At 38.4% G+C, this 21,497-nt stretch overlaps 1 protein-coding gene and 1 pseudogene across 4 annotated transcripts in view; both read right to left on the bottom strand.

Moving 5' to 3' along the window:
• Positions 1–21,497, bottom strand: part of NRG4 (neuregulin 4) — a 118,084-nt gene that overhangs the window by 5,709 nt on the left and 90,878 nt on the right. For 2 of the 4 annotated variants that reach the window (XM_033190996.1, XM_033190997.1), the window contains one exon: positions 16,177–16,262. In XM_033190996.1, the coding sequence (XP_033046887.1) occupies positions 16,177–16,262 (86 nt within the window). Of the gene's footprint in view, positions 1–2,287; positions 2,382–2,471; positions 2,555–16,176; positions 16,263–21,497 lie in introns of those variants that run through there. The other 2 variants (XM_033190999.1, XM_033190998.1) reach the window with 2 other exon arrangements.
• LOC117069552 lies at positions 10,184–11,075 on the bottom strand (annotated as a pseudogene).

The following is a 21,497-nucleotide window of genomic DNA, read 5'->3' as shown; positions in this document are numbered from 1 at the left end:
ACATAAAAACCTGATTTTGAAAATGGCAAAGGATTTGGATAGATCTCCAGAGAAGACATGCAGATAGCCAATGAGCACATGAAAAAATGTTTAACATCACTAAACAGTAAGGAAATGCAAATCAAAACCACAATGAGATACCACTTCGTACCCACTGGAATAGTTGTTATTAAAATTAAAAAACACAAGTGTTGGCAAGGATGTGGAGAAATTGGAACTCTTATTACTGATGGAAATACACAGTGGTGCAGCTGCTGTAGAAAACAGTATAGTGATTTTCCAGTTAAATACAGAATTGTCATTTGATTCAGCAGTTGCATTTCTGGGTATATACACAAAACAATTGAAAGCAGGGGCTTGAGGATATATTTGTATACCAGTGTTCACTGCAGCATTATTCACAGTAGTCAAAAGGCAGACACAACCCAAATACCCAACAGATGAATGGTGTGTTATATCCCTACATTGGAATATTATTCAGCCATAAGAAGGAAATTCTGCTACATACTGTATCATGGATGAACCTTTAAGACATTAAGTGAAGTAAATCACAAAAGGACACTACTATATGAATCCACTTATGTGAGGTGCCTAGACTAGTGAGATTCACAGAGACAAAGTAGAACAAAGATTATTTTTTGTCACAGGGGGCAGGAGGAAATGGGAATTTATTGTTTAAGGGGCACAGAGATTAGTGTGGGATCATGAAGAAGTTTCAGAGGTGCATAGTGGTGGTTGGTACATACAACGAATGTATTTAATGCCTCTAAACTGTAAACTTCAAAGTGGTTAAAATTTAAATCTTATGTACCTTTTGCCACAGTAAATTTTTAAACCAAAAAAAAAAAAAAAAAAAAATCATATGGCCTAGCTATTTAAAAAAGGTGGGGATGGGGTATTTAGTCACAAGACATAGAGGAACTTTAAGTGTATATTGCTAAGTGAAAGAAGTCAGTCTGAAAGGCTACATAATATATGATTTCAAAATATATGACATTCTGGAGAAAGCAAAGTTAGATAGTAAAGAGTGGTTGCCAGAGGGAGAGAGGGAGGGGTAAATACATGGAGTAGAGATTTTTAGGGCAGTGGAACTACTGTATACAGTATGATAATAGTGGATACATGGCATTATATATTGATCAAAATTCATAAAGACATACAACAGAAAGAGGACCCTTCATGTGAATTATAGGCTTCAGCCAGCCTGGGTGACAGAGTGACTTTGTCTCAAAAAATAAAGTAAAAATGTGTCAATATTGGTTAAACAAATATACCACACTAGTGCAAGATGTTAATAAAGGCCTGGGGTGGGTGGAAGCATAGGGGAACTCTGTACTATCTGCTCAGTTTTTCTGAAAATCTAAAACTTCTAACAATAAAGTCTATTAAAATTATGTGAGAGCTTTTCATTTTGTATACTCTGCTTCAGTGGCTCACCCTTACGTGTTTGTGAAATGAATGAATGATGGGTGATGAATGAATCGGTGACACTAGTGACATGCTGAATTTACAGTGCCTACACTGGGCCAGACTGTAGAGAAGCCAGCGTGCATCCCATCCTTGACGAGGACATAGTTCAGAGACGAGCTGTTATGTTCGGCCGGTGCACGCGCTTCTGCCTAAGCCATTTACCAGCCCCAGACCTTTCCACTACTCCAAGACTTTATTTTCACACTTCCTTAAAGTTACTATTCCTTTTTTTTTTTCTTCCCCTTTTTTCCCATGTAACTTCGGTGGAAAAAACTGGAGAAACTAAATTGTTCTGACCTAACCAGTTCTTAATGTTGCACCTAAAACGATGAAAACTGCATTCTGAAACATCATGCACTAAAACTTATAAGGAAAATAGTTTTGGAACTTTGTAACCTGTGTAGTACAATAACAATCCTAAATTTCCACTGGTATTTGCACCTAGAATTAGTCAATCTTTTGCAGTCAAACTTTTGGGTTTTTGTTTCTTTGAGAGACAGATCCTTGAAATCAGTCACTTCTAGTAGAAAGCATTTTCATCAATATTGAAAGAATGATACAGAGATATCCATCAGTCAGTGCTTTTTTCTAATTGCCAGGTGAAAGAAATGTCTTCTCAGTTTTTTCATCAGTACTTGCAGCTTCTCAGATAACATAGGAAGAATGAGGTGGTTTTGAAGCCACTAAGCAGGCTACTCCTTGCACTTAAAGGATTTTCATCCTTTTTCATAAGATCTTCATGTATCCCTTAGGGTTTCTCTCTAGGTGTGTGAACATTTGCTTCTGGTTGCTTCAGCACATCAGCTTTCTGGGGAGAGTCATGTTGAGCCAATGTGACTTCTGAATACTGGTATCATCCCCTACTTAGCAGTTGCCGATGGACTGATGCACATTACAGAAGCACACACACCCTGCAGCAGAATGGATTATGGTTCATGATAAGACAGGTTACACAAGCGTTTTATTTAGGAAATAAAGGATTGAATTTTTAATTATTTTACCTAGTGGTGTTTCATTTTCTGCCTTTGTAAAATAAAAGCAATGATTTGGTTCACTTTGACGTTTCTTCAGTGTTCTCCATGACCTATGAAAAATAACGAAGAATTAAGATACTTTCTCCATCGCAATTTTTCTTGCTATGCATACCTACCTACATGTCTCTCATCTTCTTCACATATATAAGCCAACCCCTTCTGTTTGTGATGGATGTGTTGAGGTAAACTAACCTAGAATTATCAAAAATTTTCAGCACCCTGACAAGACTCCTCAGAACACTGAGTTATGTCGGATTCCCCCTTCAAGTCTCACGTATAAGTTCCCTGCACACCTGCCCACACCCTCCGCCCCTCCCCGTCTTTGCTCACTGCCTCTTACCCAAAGTTCCAACAAGCCTGGTGACCTCTCTGAGATATACTAGTTAGAAAAGGGTGGTTGAGGGGAAAAGATTGCGAGAGTGAGTCACTGTAACAATGACAATAGCAATGACAATAATAGATGGCAAGAAAATACCAAGGAAACAAGGAATAATAAAACCTGTGGCTAATTGGGACTATTTAGGGACAAAAATTCCCTCTAGCCAACGAGCCCTGAGACTAACACCCATATCTGTGGAAGTGCAGTAAGAAAACCATGGGTTTAACCTCCCTAAACCTCAGTTTTCTCATTGTAGTAATAATACCGCCTACCCCATACAGTTAAGATTTATAGGAGTTAAAATACCTGAAATATTAACCATAGTACCTGGCACACATAGGCATGTTATGTGCATGATCATATCATTACACTGCTTGCTTTCCATTTCAAGAGTTGTGTTGTCAGCATTAGGGCATTATTGCAGTAGGGATGATGTATAACAACAATATAAATGCATGCTAAGACTTTAGGATGTGGATTTATGCTAGGAATAAATTGGAAAAGATTGCCTGGGGAGGCTTACATTTCAGAAGCATACAAGGCGACATGAATAAACTTATCAATGAAATAAGGCTTGATAGTGTGGTGGCAGGAAGATGTCCTTGGTGAAGGAAGGTCATTAATAAGTTTTAAAAATATAATGTACCTTTATGCTATGATTTTCATAATATGAGCTAACATTATTAAGCAAGTCCCAGTCTTCATAATCGGCTCTCCTCATCAGAGAATCTAATTTTATTTTCATGCTATGTATCTCATCACAGTAAAAGGCTTTTGTGTATGTGTGTGTGGGGGGGGGGTGGTGATTTGTTTGCTTATAGTTATGGCCTTGCAGTTATTGAGATTGTTCAACCTTGAAGAAAATGATCAAATGAACTGTGAGCTAAGCCTAATACCTTATCTCTCTTGTAAATCTTTGTTATGATGTTTTTTTCTATTAAAAAAACAAAAACAGCAATTTAATACTTGAGTTCTTTTTTTTTTTTTTTTAACAAGTATGTCTTTATAAACAGAAGTCAAGCTGTTTTATATGTGTATGGATTCTTAAAAATAATTAAGTCCTTACCATGTCACTGAACATTCTGGGAAAAAAAAAAAAATCAAGAGGCAAACCTTTTGGGGAAAATGCTGTTGATGAATTGCAAGCATGGTACTTGTGCATTCGAGATCTAATGGCAGGATACTATTCCCAAACTTGTTTATATCAGATTTGACCTCTAGCATTAACCTTTCCAGTTAACCCCATGATCAATTTAAAATCTTTCCATTCTCTGACAATTTTTTTTTTTTTTTTTTTTTTTGAGGCGGAGTCTCGCTCTGTCGCCCGGGCTGGAGTGCAGTGGCCGGATCTCAGCTCACTGCAAGCTCCGCCTCCCGGGTTCACGCCATTCTCCTGCCTCAGCCTCCCGAGTAGCTGGGACTACAGGCGCCCGCCACCTCGCCCGGCTAGTTTTTGTATTTTTTTTTTAGTAGAGACGAGGTTTCACTGTGTCAGCCAGGATGGTCTCGATCTGCTGACCTCGTGATCCGCCCGTCTCGGCCTCCCAAAGTGCTGGGATTACAGGCTTGAGCCACCGCGCCCGGCAATTTTTTTTTTTTTTTAATGGAATCTCGCTTTGTCGCCCAGGCAGAGGCACAATCTCGGCTCACTGCAACCTCCCCCTCTCGGGTTCAAGCGATTGTCCTGCCTTAGCCTCCTGAATAGCTGGGATTACAGGCGCCTGCCACCATGCCTGACTCATTTTTGTATTTTTAGTAGAGACAGGGTTTCACCATGTTGGCCAGGCTAGTCTTGAACTCCTGTATTCTCTGAGAATTTCTTCATGGTTATTTAACCATCAAGCACTTTAAAAATTAATGTGGCTCCAGACATTACAAATTAGCAAAGATCTACAAACCTAACAAACGATTTAAAAGACATGTTTTTACTCATGTACAGGAGTAAAGTATGGGAACAGATTATCCTTCCTGATAAGTGATAATTCTGAGCACAATAAAACACATCAACTGATAGCATTATTTAATAATGGCATCTCAGGCTGACTGACTTTTAATTGTGGTGAAATAACAAAATTTACCATTTTAACAATGTTTAAGTTCAGTAGCATTAAGTACAGTAGTCCCTTCTTCTCCACGGGGGATACATTCATACATTCCAAGACCCCAGTGGATGCCTGAAATCACAGACAGCACCAAACCTAAATATACTATTTTTCCTACACCTATGATAAAGTTTATAACTTGGACATATTAAGATTAGCAATAATAAAGTAGAACAATTATAACAATATGACAGCATCACTACTCTTGCACTTTGGGGCCATTATTAAGTAAAATAAGGGTTATTTGAACACAAGCACTGTGATACTGCAACAGGTGCTCTGATAATGAGATGGCTACTAAATAGCTAATGGGCGGGCGGCATATACAGTGTGGATGTGCTGGGCAAAAAGATGATTCACATCCTGAGTAGGTCAGCGGGAGATTTCATCATGCTGCTCAGAAGGGTGTGCAATTTAAAACATGAATTATTTCTGGAACTTTCCATTTAATATTTCAGACCACAGTTGACTGCAGGTAACAGAAATCCCTAAAAGCTAAACCACCAATGAGGGGTTATTGTACATTCACATTGTGTGCAACCATCACACCATCTCTAGAACTTTTTGTTTTTGTTTTGTTGTTTTGTTTTTTCTTGAGACAGAGTCTCGCTCTGTTGCCCAGGCTGGGGTGCAGTAGAGAGATCTCAGCTCACTGCAAGCTCTGCTTCCCGGGTTCACGCCATTCTCCTGCCTCAGCCTCCCCAGTAGCTGGGACTATAGGTGCCCGCCACCACGCCCGGCTAATTTTTTTTTTTTTTTTTTTGGTAGAGATGAGGTTTCATCATGTTAGCCAGGATGGTCTCCATCTCCTGACCTTGTGACCTCGGCCTCCGAAAGTGCTGGGATTACAGGCGTGAGCCACAGCGCCCGGCCCTTCAGAACTTTTACATTATCCCAAACTGAAACTCTACCCATTAAACAGTAACTCCCTATTCCTCCCCTGACAACCCCGGTGACCACCATTCTACTTTCTGTCTCAATGAATTTGCCTATTCTAGGTGCCTTGTATATGTGGAATCACACAATACTTACCTTTGGTGTCTGACTTTTTCACTTAGCATTTCTTCAGGATTCATCTATGTTGTGGCATGTATCAGAATTTCATTCCTTTTTAAAGCTAAATAATATTCCATTATAGGTATATACCACATTTTATCTATTCATCCACTGATGGGTATTTAGGCTGTTTCCACCTTTTGGCTACTGTAAGTAATGCTGCTATTGAGGCAGGAGAGGCAGTCAAGGAAGTAACCATGTTCTTGGTTACAGGGGTGAACATACAGTCAACACAATAAAGCCCAGCATTCACATTGGAGTCCAGCTCATTCAAACAAAGCTATCTCCAGTAAGGAATTTCCCTGTAGGGAGCACGTGCATTTTGATTTTACTTGTCCTCAGACTGACCCATTGCTCATTATAATTGTAAAAACACATCCCTGAGGAGAGATTTAAGATGCTAATGAGATATGTGATGTGTGAACAAACATGTACAGGTACTGGCATGTGCACCCAGAGGACTACCCAAAACATAGTTACTAGTAACAGCTCTTCCCACCTCCTCATGAGTAATAATGTTAAGACTCTCAGAAAGGGAGTCTCCCTAGTGCCAGTCTTTGCTGTTTCATTCTCATGAGCAGCCTGCCCTGAATCCTTTCAGGGATTCTGCACCTAACTTTCAAAATATTCTTTTTCCTTGGCAATAAATTTGCTATATGCTGCATCTCTGTTGTGTGTCTCTTGTTTAAACCCTTTTAAACTGAAAAGAACCACGGTCTCACAACAGCCATCAACACTATGAGTGTAGGTATACAAATACCTGTTTGAGTCCATTCTTTCATTTCTTTTAGATGTACACCCAGGAGTGGAATTGCTAGATCATATGGGAACTCTACATTTATTTTTTTTTTGAGGACTTGCTATACTATTTTCTTAAGGTAGTCGTACCATTTTACATTCCCACCAACAATGCACAAGGGTTCCAATTTCTACGTGTTCTCACCAACACATGGTTTCTGGTTGTTTATTGTTTGTTTGTATTAGTAGTAGTCACCATCCTAAAGGATGGAAGTGGTACCTCATTGTGGTTTTGATCTACATTTCCCCAGCAATTAGTGACGTTGAGTATCTTTTTTCATGTGCTTATTGGCCATCTGTATATCTTCTTTGGAGAAATGTCTGTTCAAATCCTTTGCCCATTTTTGAATTAGGTTGTTCTTTTACTTGTTGTAGTTGGGTTTTAGAAGTTCTTTATATATTCTGCATATCAGATCCTACATGATTTGTGAACCTTTCTCCCATTCTATGGATTGCCTTTTCACTCTGCTGATAGTTCTTCTGATGTACCAAAATTTTAAATTTTGATGTCCAATTTGTCTAACTTTTCTTTGGTTGCCTGTGCTTTTGGTGTTACATAAAAGCAATCGTGGACAAATCCAATTTCATGAAGCATTTCCCCTGTTTTCTTCTCTTAGTAATTTTAGCTCTTACGTTTAGGTCTTTGATCCACTTTGATTTTTTTTTTTTTTTTTTGAGACGGAATCTCGTGTTCTTGGCTCACTGCATCCTCCGCCTGCCGGGTTCAAGCAATTCTCCTGCCTTGGCCTCCTGAGTAGCTGGGACTGCAGGCACGTGCCACCATGCCTGGACAATTTTTTGTATTTTTAGTGGAGACGGGATTTCACCATGCTGGCCAGTCTGGTCTCGAACTCCTGGCCTCGCGATCTGCCTACCTGGGCCTCCTAAAGTGCTGGGATTGCAGGCATGAGTCACTGCACCCAACCCTACTTAATTTTTGTATATGGTGATAGGTAAGGGTCCAACTTCATTCTTTAGCATGTGGATATCTAGTTTTCTCAGCACCACCTATTGAAAAACTGGCTTTTAAAAGCAACTTACTGAGGTATAATCTACAATTTACAAAATTTACCTTTTTAAAGTATGTAAATTCAGCTGGGCACAGTGGCGCATGCCTGTAATCCCAGCACTTTGGGAGCCCAGGCAGGAAGACTGCTTGAAACCAGGAGTTGGAGACTAGCCTGGGCTGCATAGCAAGACACAGCAAGTCTCTACAAAAAAAATTTTAAATTTGCCAGGCAAAGTGGTGCACACCTGTAGTCTCAACTACTTGGGAGGCTGAGGCAAGATTGCTTGAGTGCAGGAGTTCAAGGTTGCAGTGAGCTATGATCATGTCACTGCACTGCTAGAGCCTTGGGCAACAGAGTGAGACCCTGTCTCAAACAAACAAAAAAAAAGTATACAATTCAATGAATTTTAAAATTTACAGAATTGTGCAATCACCACCACAATCCCATTTTAGAATAAATCCATTACCCTAAAAAAGATCTCATGTCCATTTGCAGTAATTCCCCATTCCAATCTCATACCCTAGGCAACTGCTAATCGTATCTTAATATAAATGTAAACATACAAAGTGTGGTGTTTTGCAGTTTGTATCACATAGCATAACTGAGGTTTATCTATGTTATATGTATGAGTATTCTGTTTCTTTTTATAGCTCAATAGCATTCCATTTATAGATACACCACATTTTATTTATCCCTTGAGTAGTAGATGGATGTTTGGATTATCTCCACTTTTTAGTTACGAATATTGCTACTATGAACATTCATATTCAAGTCTTAATATGAACATGTTTTCAGTTATTTCAGGTAGACATCTAGGGATGAAATTGCTGGGTGATATGATAAATCCATGCTTAACTCTTTAAGAAACCCACAAATTGTTTTCCAAAGTGTCCATATTACTTTACAGTCCCACCAGCAATGTATTCCAGTTTCCCCATAGCCTCACCAACACTTGTTACTCTCTTTTTGATAATAGCCGTGTTAGTGTGTGTTAAGTAGCAGCTGTGGTTTTAATTTACATTTCCCTAATGACTCAAGTATCTTTTAATGTGCTTGTTACCCATTTGTGTATTTTCTTTGGTAAAACGTCTATCCAAATATCTTGCCCAGGCTGGGTGCAGTGTCTCACGCCTGTATTCCCAGCACTTTGGGAGGCCAAGGCAGGTGGATCACTTGAGGCCAGGAGTTCAAGACCAGCCTGGCCAACACCAAACCCTATCTCTACCAAAAAATACAAAACACTAGCCAGGTGTGGTGGCACATGTGTGTAGTGCCAGCCACTCGGGAGGCTGAGACACGAGAATCCCTTGAACCCAGGAAGCAGAGGTTGTAGTATGCTGAAGTCATGCCACTGTACTCCAGCCTGGGTGGCAAAAAATATGTATATATATTGCCCAAACTTTAATTGGGCTGTCTTTTTATTATTGAGTTGAAAGAGTTCCTTATATATTCTAGACATGTCCTTTATCCATCTTTTATATACATTTGCAAATATTTTGTCCCAGTTTGTGTCTTGCCTTTTCATTTTGAAGCACAAAAGTTTTAAATTTACATGAAGCCCAATTTATGAAATTTTTTCTTTCATCAGTTGTGCTTTTTGTATCGTATCTAAAAGTCTTTGCCTAATTCAGTGTCACAAAGACTTTCTCTTATGTTTTCGTCTAAGGGTTTTATAGTTTTCACTCTTATATTCAGACCCATTTTGAGGGTTTTTTTGTGCATGGCAAAGGGTCTGAATTTATGTTTTTGCATGTGAATATCCAAACTGCCCCAGTATCATCTGTTGGAATGACTATCCTTTCCATACTGAATTGCCTTGGCAGCTTTGTCAAAAATCAATTGTGGGCTATCTGGATGCCAATACCACACTGTCTTGATTATTGTAGCTTTATAGTCAGTCAGGAAATCAGACAGTATGAAGCTTCTTTTTTTTCTTCTTTTTTGAAGAAGCTTCTAACTTTGTTCTTCTTTTCCAAAATTATTTTCTCTATCCTAGGTCCTTCACATTTCCATGGTAATTTTAGAACCACCTTGTCAATTTTTACAAAAACACCTGTTGGGATTTTGTCTGGGATAGCACTGCATCTATATAGGTCAATTTGAGAACTGATATCTTACAATATTGAATCTTCCAAATCTATGAACAAAATATAACTCTCCATTTATTTAGGTCTTCATTTCATTTCTCTCAGCAATTTTTTTTTTTTTTTTTTTTTTAGTTTTCACTGGATAGGTCTTTCATATTTTTGTCTGATAATATTCCTATGTACTTAATACATTGAGATTCTATCATTAATAATTCTTTTTTAAATTTCCATATCTAATTGTCATTAATATATAGGAATACAATGGACTTTTTTGAAATTTTAAGATAAGTGTATTAAGTCCAATGATGAAATCTATCAGAAGAATATTCTCCTGAAAATCATTTCTTCTTGGAGAAAAGGAAAGGAAAATCAAAACCCTCTGAGCATAGCCAGTATGCTGTGACAGTCGAGCCTCTCTACAGATGGGGACAGTACTCTTGTCAGTGGAGTCACTCTCTGGGTCAGCAGGATTAGAGTCTGGATCATCCTCCTCATCCCCCAGCTCCAGGTCATCCATTTCCTGGAACAAAGACTCAATTATCTCCATGTTGTTTCTAGCATCCTCTTAAGAACTGGGTATCAGATGGGTCAAGATTTGGATCTGTTTCAAGTAGCTGTTTCCCACTTATTTTTTCCTGCTTATTCTTTCATTTGGTTCTTTTTGATTTCCAAGAGTTCCATATCAAACACAGCTTCTCAACTTAAGAAATGCTTAACTGTAAACAGGAATGCCATGAAATAATTGCTCTATGGCTTCTTCTGCTTCTTTTGGTTTCTCGCCCAAATTTTAATTGGATTGACTTTTTATTATTGATTTGAAAGAGTTCTTTTTATATTCTAGATACATGTCTTCCTCCCTTTTGGTTTTTATCTATTTCATTTAATTTTTCTTGCACAGCTGCCACTAAAGATCATCACCACACCAAGATTTCTTCAGCTTGTAATGCTAAGAATTTTTAAATGTCTGAGACATTATCTTCTAGATTTTCCAAGAATGTTTCATAAAAAGGAGTTTCATTTGGGTATTTCTCACTGTCTGTAAACTTGAGGGTAGTCTGAACAGTTTCATTATTTTCTCCAGCCTCAGATATCACAGTAATGGTAGAGCTGGGTGGGTTTTCTTTTTTTTCTTCTTCTTTTTTTTTTTCCTGAGACGGAGTCTCACTATGTTGCCCTGGCTGGAGTGCGGTGATGCGATCTCAGCTTACTGCAACCTCTGCCTCTTGGGTTCAAGCAATTCTCCTACCTCAGCTTCCCAAATAGCTGGGATTACAGTCTTCTGCCACCATGCCCAGCTAATTTTTGTATTTTTAGTAGAGACAGGGTTTCACAATGTTGGCCAAGCTGATCGTGAACTGCTGACCTCAAGTGATCTGCCCCCCCTTGGCCTCCCAAAGTGCTGGGATTACAGGCATGAGCCACTGCACCTGGCCAGCATGACATATCTTTATTCTTTTAACCTCTTTGTGTCTTTATACTTAATGTATATTTTTTGCAGATAGCATATCACATTAATTTTTATCCAATTTTACAATCTCTGTCTTAATTGGGTGGCTTAGACTTTTTACAGGTTGCTCTAGAGTTTCTAGCATACACTTTTGACTTATTACAGTTTCCCTTCAAGTGATGATGTACTGCTTGACATTTAGCATAAGAACCTTACAGTGGGGTATTTTCCTTGCTACCCTCCTAATCTTTGTATTTCCTTATTATACATTTTGCTTTTATGTATGTTGTAAGTCCTATACTATGTTGTTATGATATTTCATTAAATGGTCGATTATTTCTTAAGGAGATTTAAATAATAAGAAAAAGATCTCACATATTTACCCATGTAGTTGTCATTTCCAGTGCTCTTCCTCCCTTTATGTAAATCCATATTTCCATCTGATATTGTCCTTTTGCCTGAAGGACTTCCTTTAATATTTACTTAGTGCGGTTCTGGTGATGATAAATTCTTTCAACTTTCATATGCCTGGAAAATCTCTATTTTGCCTTCATTTTTTCTAAATAGTTACTGGTTTTTTATGGCTTTGAGATACAATTCACATACCATAAAACTCACTCATTTAAATTGTACAATTCAATGGCTTTTAGTGTATTCAGAGTTGCACAACCATCAGCACAATCAAATTTATGACACTTTCATTCCCAAAAAGAAAGCCCACATCCCTTAGCCATCACTCCCCAACATCCCCCCATTTCCTCCAGTCCTAGGCAAACATTAATCTACTGTCTGTCTCTATAGATTTGCTTGTTCTGGGCATTTCATATAAATGTTATCATAAAATATGTGTTCCTTTATGACTGGCTCCTTTACTTTAGCATATTGTTTTCAAAGTCCATCCATGTTGCAGCATATATTACTACTTCATTTCTATTTCCTGCTGAATAATATTCCATAGTAGGAATATAACACATTTTATTTATCCATTTATCAGCTGATGGACATTTGATTAATTTCTACTTTTTGGCTATTATAAATAATGCTGCTATGTGCTATGAACATTCATGTACTTTTTTTTCCTTTTTTCACCCTCCCCAAGGTTTTTTTTTAAGAGATGGGGTCTTGCTATGTTGTCCAGGCTGGCCTCAAACTCCTGGGCTCAAGTGATCCTCCACCTCGGCCTCCCAATAGCTGGGACTACAGAAGTATGCCACCACACTTGGTTTCATTATGGTTTTGATCATCATTTCCTGATGGCTAACGATGATTGTCTTTTCATGGGATTACTAGTCATTTGTACATATTATTTGGAGAACTCTTTTCCAATCCTTTGCTCATTTTTAAAATGAGTTGTTTCTTCATTAAGTTGTAAATGTTGTTTATATATTCAAATACATATATGTATTTCAGATCATATGTATAAGTCTCATACTTATGATTAAAAAAATTTCTCTCAGAAGTAGATTGTCTTTTCACTTTCTTGAGGGTATCCTTGGAAGCATGAAAGTTTTTTGTTTTTAATGTTGATGAATCTAGTTTATGTATTTTTTATTTTGTTGCTTGTACTTTTAGAATCATAACTCAGAATCCATTGCCTAATCCAAGGTCATGAAGATTGACACCTATTCTATTAAGAGTTATATGGTTTTAGTTCTTACATTTAGATCTTTGATCCATTTCGAGTTAATTTTTATATATGGTATGAAGTAGGGGTTTAAATCCATTCTTTTGTGAGTGGATATCCAGTTTTTCCAGCACCATTTGTTGAAAAGACTATTATTACCCCCCACTGAATTGTCTTGCACCCTATAAAAAATGCATTTACTATAAATGTAAGAAGGTATGTCTGAACTCTCAATTGTATTCCATTCATCTATACGTATATCCTTATGCCAGCACTACTTTGCCTTGATTACTGCAGCTTCATAGTAAGTTTAGAAATTAGGAAGTGCGAGTCTCCTAACTTTGTTCATCTTTTCCAAGATTGATTTGCCTATTTTGCCTTGTGTTTGAAAGATATTTTTGCTGGATGTAGAATTATAGGTTTACTTTTTACAATACATTGTAGATGTTGTTCCACTCTTTTAAGGTGTGTTATTTCTGAAAAATGCCTGCTGAAATCCTTAACTTTATTCTCTGTCTGTAATGTGTCTTTTTCTAGCTGCCTTTAAGACTTTATCACTGGTTCTAAGCAATTAGATTATGATGTGTCTTGGTTTATTACTCTGTCACTCAGGCTGGAATGCAGGGGCACAATCTTGGCTCCCTGCAGCCTTGACCTCCTGGGCTCAAGCAATTCTCCCACCTCCCAAGTAGCTGGGACTACAGATATGCACCATCGTGCCCAGCTAATTTTGTTTCTTTTTTGTAGAGATGAGGTCTCACTATGTTTCCTAGGCTGGTCTCAAACTCTTTGATTCAAGTGATCCTCCTGCCTCAGCCTCCCAAAATGCTGGGATTACAGGTGTGAGCCAGAGTGCCAGGCCTTTGTTGAACTTTTTATATGGGTGAATTGATCATTTTTATTAAATCTGGAAAAATGTTTGACTCTTATTTCTTCAGATATTTTTTCTGTTCCCTCTTCTCTCTTATCTCCTTCAGGGAGTCAACATTATGCCACCTGCAGTTGTCGCACAGCTCACTGATGCTCTTTTCATTTAAAAATTTTTCTTTCTGCATTTCTTTTTTTCTTAGTTTCTATTGCTGTATCTTCAAGCTCACCAATATTTTCTATTGTGTGTAATCTGCTGTTAATACCATCCAGTTTTTGTTTTGTTTTGTTTTTTATCTCAGACACTAGTTTTCATCTCTGGAAGTTCAGTTTGGGTCCTTTAAAAAATATATATTCCATGTTTCTACTTAACTTTTGAATCTATGTAACACATTTCTAATAACTATGCTTACCAGGGATTTCTAACATCTGTTTCAATTTCAATTTCCTTCCTTCCTTCCTCCCTCCCTCTCTCCCTCCCTCTCTCTCTCTTTCTCTCTTTCTTTCTTTCTTTTTTGAGACAGAATCTTGCTCTGTCGCCCAGACTGGAGTGCAATGGTACAATCTCGGCTCACTTCAACCTCCACCTCCTTGGTTCAAGCGATTCTCCTGCCTCAGCCTCCCGAGTAGCTGGGATTATAGGTGCCTACCACTGCCTTTTTTTTTTTTTTTTTTGTATTTTAGTAGAGATGGGGTTTCACCATGTTGGCCAGGCTGGTCTCGAACTCCTGACCTCAAGTGATCCACCTGCCTCGGCCTCCCAAAGTGCTGGGATTGCAGGTATGAGCCACCATGCCCAGCTTTCAGTTTCTTAATATTTCTCATTTTGAGCACATTTGCTGCTTCTTTGGAGGTTGGTAATTTTATTGGATGTGAAACATTATTAATTTCACCTCTTGGGTACTAGATGTTTTCAGCATTGTTGAGCTTTGATCTAGGATGTAGTTATTTGGAAACAATTTGATTCTGTCAGCTCAGGCTTTTACAATTTATTAGGCAGGACTGGAGCAGTGCTTAATCTAGGGCTAGTTATTCCCCACTATCAGGGAAACACCTTTCTGTGTACTCTACCCAGTGCCACGTGAATAATGAGATTTTCAGTCTCAGTGGGAACAGACACTTTTCCTGGCCCTATGTGAATACTGGGTACCGCTAATCCTTCAGGTGATTTTTTTCTACAACCTCAAGTATTTTCCTCCCACACATGCCCTGATTAGTACTCAGTTGAATACCTGAAGATCTCTGGAGTTCTCTCTTCATACAGCTCTCTTTTTTCTAGGACTCTCCTCAGCACAATATAGTCACCTTGATCTTTTTGGACTCTTAGCTCCATCATCTCAACTCGGAGTCTGCCAAACTCAGCCTGAGGTCCCCCACCTTGCGCAAAAGCCCGGAAATTCTCTCCAGGCAGTAATCTAAGGCAATCATTGGCTCACCTAGTCTATTTCCCATCTCTCAGGGTTCATGGTTCCTTTGATGACTGATAGCAATGTCTTCATATTTATTTTTTTTTTTTTGAGACGGAGTCTCACTCTGTTGCCCAGGCTGGAGTGCAGTGGCATGATCTCGGCTCACTACGAGCTCCGCCTCCCAGGTTCACACCATTCTCCTGCCTCAGCCTCCCAAGTAGCTGGGACTACAGGTGCCCGCCACCACGAAGCCCGGCTAATTTTTTTGTATTTTTAGTAGAGACGGGCTTTCACCATGTTGGCCAGGATAGTCTCAATCTCCTGACCTCATGATCCACCCACCTCAGCCTCCCAAAGTGCTGGGATTACAGGCATGAGCCACCGTGCCCAGCTGTCTTCATAAATTTTAATGCTTCATATATTTTGTCCATTTTTTGTTGTTTTAAGTAGAAGGAAATAAATCCAGTGCCTGTTACTCCATCTTGGCCAGAAGTCTCAAGACAATTTTAAAACATCAATTTGTCTACAAGTTACCCAAAGATTTGCTGATCTTTATAGGCAAAACTCTTCTTCCTCCCCATATGCTAGCTCATTTCAAAATATTTCTGAGAAACCAGTCCCTTATATCTGTGTAGCACATTAGAGCTAACACCAGAATTTAATATATTGAGATAACATTGTTTTCTTTGGGAAAAAATGTGATTTGTGTCATACTGATAATAAATTCATTTTTATGTAAAAAAGGGTACCTGGCCAAAAAAAAAAAAAAAAACCATAGAAAAATTTAGACTCAAGCTTTTTTTTCTGGATAGATCTAAATACAAATCCCTATATCTAACAACAACAGTCTCGTCTAGGGTTTTAAAATAAGCATTTGTTTTGAGTTTACTCACTGTGGTGGGCACTGGTACTGCTCGTCTCTACCAGGTTGATATCATACTGGACTGAACTGGCTCTCTGAAAGTGGCCCTTCCTGACACTAGAGAGGAGAGAAACATAAAAATGGAAAATGAGTAATAGGAAAAGCATGTCAGAAAACCTAGAAAGAAGGTTGTTGTTTTTTTTTAATTTCCCTTCTTCCCCCTTTTTACAACACATCATGGCATTCAAATGAAAGTATAAACTTGACTATTTGATGGTTTTCTTTCCACAACTACCTGAACTTGTCAGTGGTGCTTTAAAACTGTTCCCACTATTTAACACATCCATTAGTGCATGTAGGTCATCATTCAGATGCTGATGATGCCACCTGGTCTTTTTCCTTTAAGACAACAACAAAGCTGCTGTATCTTAGTGCAATTTTTGTGCCCTTTTTAAAGAGGTTAGCTTTCATTATCAGTTGGGACCCTTATGTGACATGGGGTAGCTTTAGTGAATTATTCTAGTAATGGCATTTTAAAAAGTAATTTTGGACATTTTTGAGGTAACAATACATCAGGTTTTTCAGTCATTTGATCAATTAATATAGGTTATAATTTATGTAATCATGATAGATTTTGGAATGTACGGTTGATTTCATTTTTTTAATATGTCTATATGCAGTTTTAGCTTACATTAATGAAAATGAATTCAAAACCGGTTTTACCATTGCAAAATGATGTGTATTTTCTAAAAGCATACTTGCTCCTATTCCTGAGACACTACTGATTCTAGCCCAGATTTTAGCAATAGTGGGGTATCATTTTGGACCTCATTCAATGATGGCACTAATTAGTTACTAAAGTTCAAAAGGCCCTCAGTTTAAAGCAATTTCAACCACTAGTGGACCAAAAACTATTACAGAAAACAATTTCATTCTTGAAAGCGCATTTCCAAGTTCACATGGTCACTACAGAACAGCCTAGATCTTATGTCACGCTTTCTATTTATCCTGTTTTTTAGCTTTCTTTTTTTAATTTATTTTTAACTAACTGGTTATTTTTAATTCCATTTTTGTCCTTCTGCTAATTTGGAAATTATACACTTTGATTTTCTATTATGTGTTACCCTAGACATTTTAATATTCATCTTAAAATATCAAGGTCAAAATTAACTTACATATTTATCCTCCCCCCATACAAAGACCTTAGTACACTTTAATTACAATCCTTTCAACTTATTTGCTATCATGTGTTTTAATTCCTTTTAAAAAAATACAGAGGATAATATTATTGTTATAATTAATACAATATTTGATATTCACACATTAATAGCTTTCTCTGTTCTTTCTTGCATTTCACACATGCCATATAGGATCAACTTCCTTTTCCCTGATATATATCCTTCAGGCAGAAGGTTTACTGAGGGATAACTCTCTCAAAGTTTGATTAAAAGTTATCTTCATCTTACCCTCATTCCCTGAGAGATGTTTTCACTGCCACAGAAATTTGGGGCTAACTGCTTTCTCTCAGCATATTGAAAATATCACTGCTCTGTCTTCTAGTTTTGCTTCTTTCCAATGGAGAAGTCAGCTGTTGGTTTAATTGTTGCATCTTTGACAATAATCTGCCATTCTTTTCTGCTTTTGTGATGTCACCTTTAGAACTGGTGTTCTACAATTCCACTATGTTGCACCCATATGTAAATTTATTTTTATTTATCCTGTTTTAGATTTGTTGGGCTTCTAACATCTGTGGGTAACTTTCATCAGTTCTGAAAAGGTCTCTGCCATTACTTTTTCAAATACTGCCTCTGCCCCAGTCTCTCTTTCCTTCTGGAATTCCAATTAAACATAAGGTAGGCACACACTCTGGTCACCACGCTTCTTGACTTCTCTTCAATATTTTCCATTTCTTTTTCTCTTAGGATTACCCTCTGGGTAATTTTTTCCTATCTATTTTCCAATTCATTAATAATTTTATTGTGTTTAATCTGCTGTTTAAAGACATACACTAAATTTAAAAAATTTATTGAACTAAGATATGTACTGAATTTTTAAAAATTATATTTGATTCATTGGAGATCTGTTTTGATCTTTGCCAAATTTGCTTATTTCTAAGCCCTCACTTATTTTATTTTCTTTTCCTTTTTTATTTTTTTTGAGACGGAGTCTTGCTCTGTCGCCCAGACTGGAGTGCAGCTCACTGCAAGCTCTGCCTCCCAGGTTCATGCCATTCTCCTGCCTCAGCCTCCTGCGCAGCTGGGACTACAGGCGCCCGCCACCACACTCGGCTAATTTTTTGTTTTAGTAGAGACGGGGTTTCACTGTGTTAGCCAGGATGGTCTCAATTTCCTGACCTCGCGATCCACCCACCTGGGCTTCCTAAAGTGCTGGGATTACAGGCGTGAGCCACCGTGCTCGGCCACCTCTCACTTATTTTTTGATACATATTAAACATACTTATTTTATAGCATGTGTCTGATTCTTCCAATAAATACAGATTTCTGAATATCTTACCCTACTACCTATTGTTTCTGCTAGTTTTAATAAATTGTGCCTCTTTTATTCTACTTTTGGTAATCTTTTCATACTGTGAGACGCTTTTTAAGGTAAAGGATAAAAGTAGGCTCTTCAAGAATTGATTTGTATTTGTTTCTGCCAACCACCTGATGACATTACCAGCCTAGACTATTTTATATTCTTAGCTTTTTACCCCCAGACATTCAGATAGTGTGAATTCAGGATGGAGACCCACATAATGTTTGTGATTGGAGGATTCTTTTCTCTTGTATTCAACACCACCTCTTGTTCTTATATATATACTCTTTTCCTTCTATTATACCTATACTTTCACTCAAAAGGTATTATTTAGCCTGCTACAGGGTACTTCAGACTAGAAATATTTCTAAGTTCTGGCTCAAGTCTGCAGAGCAGCTATGGCTTAAAAGGACTCCTTTCTGAAACTTTGCTGCTCTGGGGCATTGAACACCTGTGGGGTACAATATACTATGCCCTTCACAAATTCAATGGGCTGGCAAAGGAATTTCATTTTGGGGCAACTACAATATTAAAGTTCTATTAATTTGTTTATTTATTTATTTTGTTAAGAGACAGGATCTTGCTCTCTCACCCAGGCAGGAGTGCAGTAGTGCAATCATGGCTTACTGCAGCCTCTCATTCCTGGGCTCAAGTGATCTTCCCATCTCAGCCTCCCAAGCAGCTAGGACTACATGCATGTGTTACTACACCGGGATAATTTTTTTAAAAATTGTTTTGTACACACGGGGTCTCACTATGTTGTCCAGGCTGGTGTTAAACTCCTGGTTTCAAGTAGTCCTCCCACCTTGGCAGGATTACAGGCATGAGCCACGGCACCTGGCCCAAATGCTATGGATTTAATATCACACAAATCACTCTTCACAATTCCCAGTGGAATGGCAGATATTCTTTTTTTTTTTTTGAGACGGAGTCTCGCTCTGTCGCCCAGGCTGGAGTGCAGTGGCCGGATCTCATCTCACTGCAAGCTCCGCCTCCCGGGTTTACGCCATTCTCTCGCCTCAGCCTCCCGAGTAGCTGGGACTACAGGCGCCTGCCATCTCGCCCGGCTAATTTTTTGTATTTTTTTAGTAGAGACGGGGTTTCACCGTGTTAGCCAGGATGGTCTCGATCTCCTGACCTCGTGATCCGCCCGTCTCGGCCTCCCAAAGTGCTGGGATTACAGGCTTGAGCCACCGCGCCCGGCCGGCAGATATTCTTATAAATCTTTTGGTCACTATGTTAGATATGTATTTCTGTCTCTTAACCTTATGGTCATATGGTTGAATTGTATTTCCTGACACTTGGATATATTATACGTCTCTTATTTTACATATATGTAAATAATATAAATATATAAACATACAAATAAATATTATCTATTTAATCTATCCATATAAAATAAGAGACAGGGGTCTTGTTCTCTTTTCCAGGTTGGAGTGCAATGGCATAGTCACAGCTCACTGCATCTCAAACTCCTGGGCTTGGGGGATCCTCCTGCTTCCATTTCCTGAGTAGCTGGGAATACAGATGTGTACCACCATGCCCTGCTAATATTTTTTATTTTTCATTTTGTAGAGACAGGGTCTTGCAATCTTGCCCAGGCTGGTCTCAAACTCCTGGGCTCAAGCAATCCTCTCATTTGGGAATACAGGCATGAGCTACCATGTCCAGCCACCTCTTATAATTGAGGAGGACCATGAAAATCCTTCTGGCTAGTGAGTTATGTCAGTAGTGATGTGTGTCACTTCTGGGACAGATCATTTCAATTTAAGTGTGAGAACTTCCAGAGCTTTCTTTTCCCTCTGTTATGACAACCAGCAGCACTCAAGATGGTGCTTGCTCCAACAGTTTGAGTCCTTAAGTGACTATCATTAGCAAAGCCCTGCTTGCCAATCCATACTAATTACCTATAATAAGTGAGAAATAATCTTCTGTTTATTAAGCCACTAAACTATTAGGGTTGGTAGTTACTGCAGCCAAACCTAGACTATCCTGACATATTAATGATAATGAATGAATTAAACAGAATTCATTATCCAATCAATAACAGATGGAAACTATATCTCCAAACTGGCACCAGAGTGATTAATGAGGGAAGTAGGTATTGGTCTTCCCCTTACCATATGTGACTGACAAAATGTTTAGAGGGATAGAATAGATTATTATTCAGCTTTCCAAACATAGATACATTTAAAGTCAAGCATAATCCTAATTCCAAAGATGGGTGTTCTGGTTATCTACTTATGCATAACATACCACCCCAAACTTGGGGGATAAAAAAACTTTGTCTCATGATTCTGTGGGTTGACAGCTGGGCATCTTTTGTTTGGGCTCTCTGTGTAGTTGCAGTAAACTGGCAGCTAAGTCAGGAGTCAATTAAAGGTTCGAATGAGCTGAATGTCTGGGATGGCTCATTAAAATGGTGGGCAGTTGAGGCTGACTGTTGGCCGGAAGTTCAGCTGGGGCTGGTTCTTCCTGCTGTTTAGGCTTCTTACAACATGGTGGCTGATTCTATGAGGCAGCATCCCAAGTATTCTATGATCAAGGCAGTCATAGTGCTTGCCTAAATTCAAGGAATCTATAGCAACAGACTCTACCTCTTGAAGGATGAGTGGCAAGGTCACACTACAGAAGAGTTTGTGGGAATGAGAGATATCCTATGGCCATCCCTCAGAAATGCAATCTGATACAATGGGCTTATATTTAAACTTTTGTATCTGAAGTAGTCAGATGCTAAAATTATGAGAAATAAAATCTACCAGATTGCTTAAATGATATGTTTTGGAATAAACTATTTAGTACCACATATTTTTAAAA

Source organism: Trachypithecus francoisi, unplaced genomic scaffold, assembly GCF_009764315.1.
Source record: "Trachypithecus francoisi isolate TF-2019V2 unplaced genomic scaffold, Tfra_2.0 Lachesis_group3, whole genome shotgun sequence".
NCBI lineage: Eukaryota > Metazoa > Chordata > Mammalia > Primates > Cercopithecidae > Trachypithecus > Trachypithecus francoisi.
The sequence above is the reverse complement of the archived record's forward strand: the minus strand, read 5'-3'. Positions and strand labels throughout refer to the sequence as shown.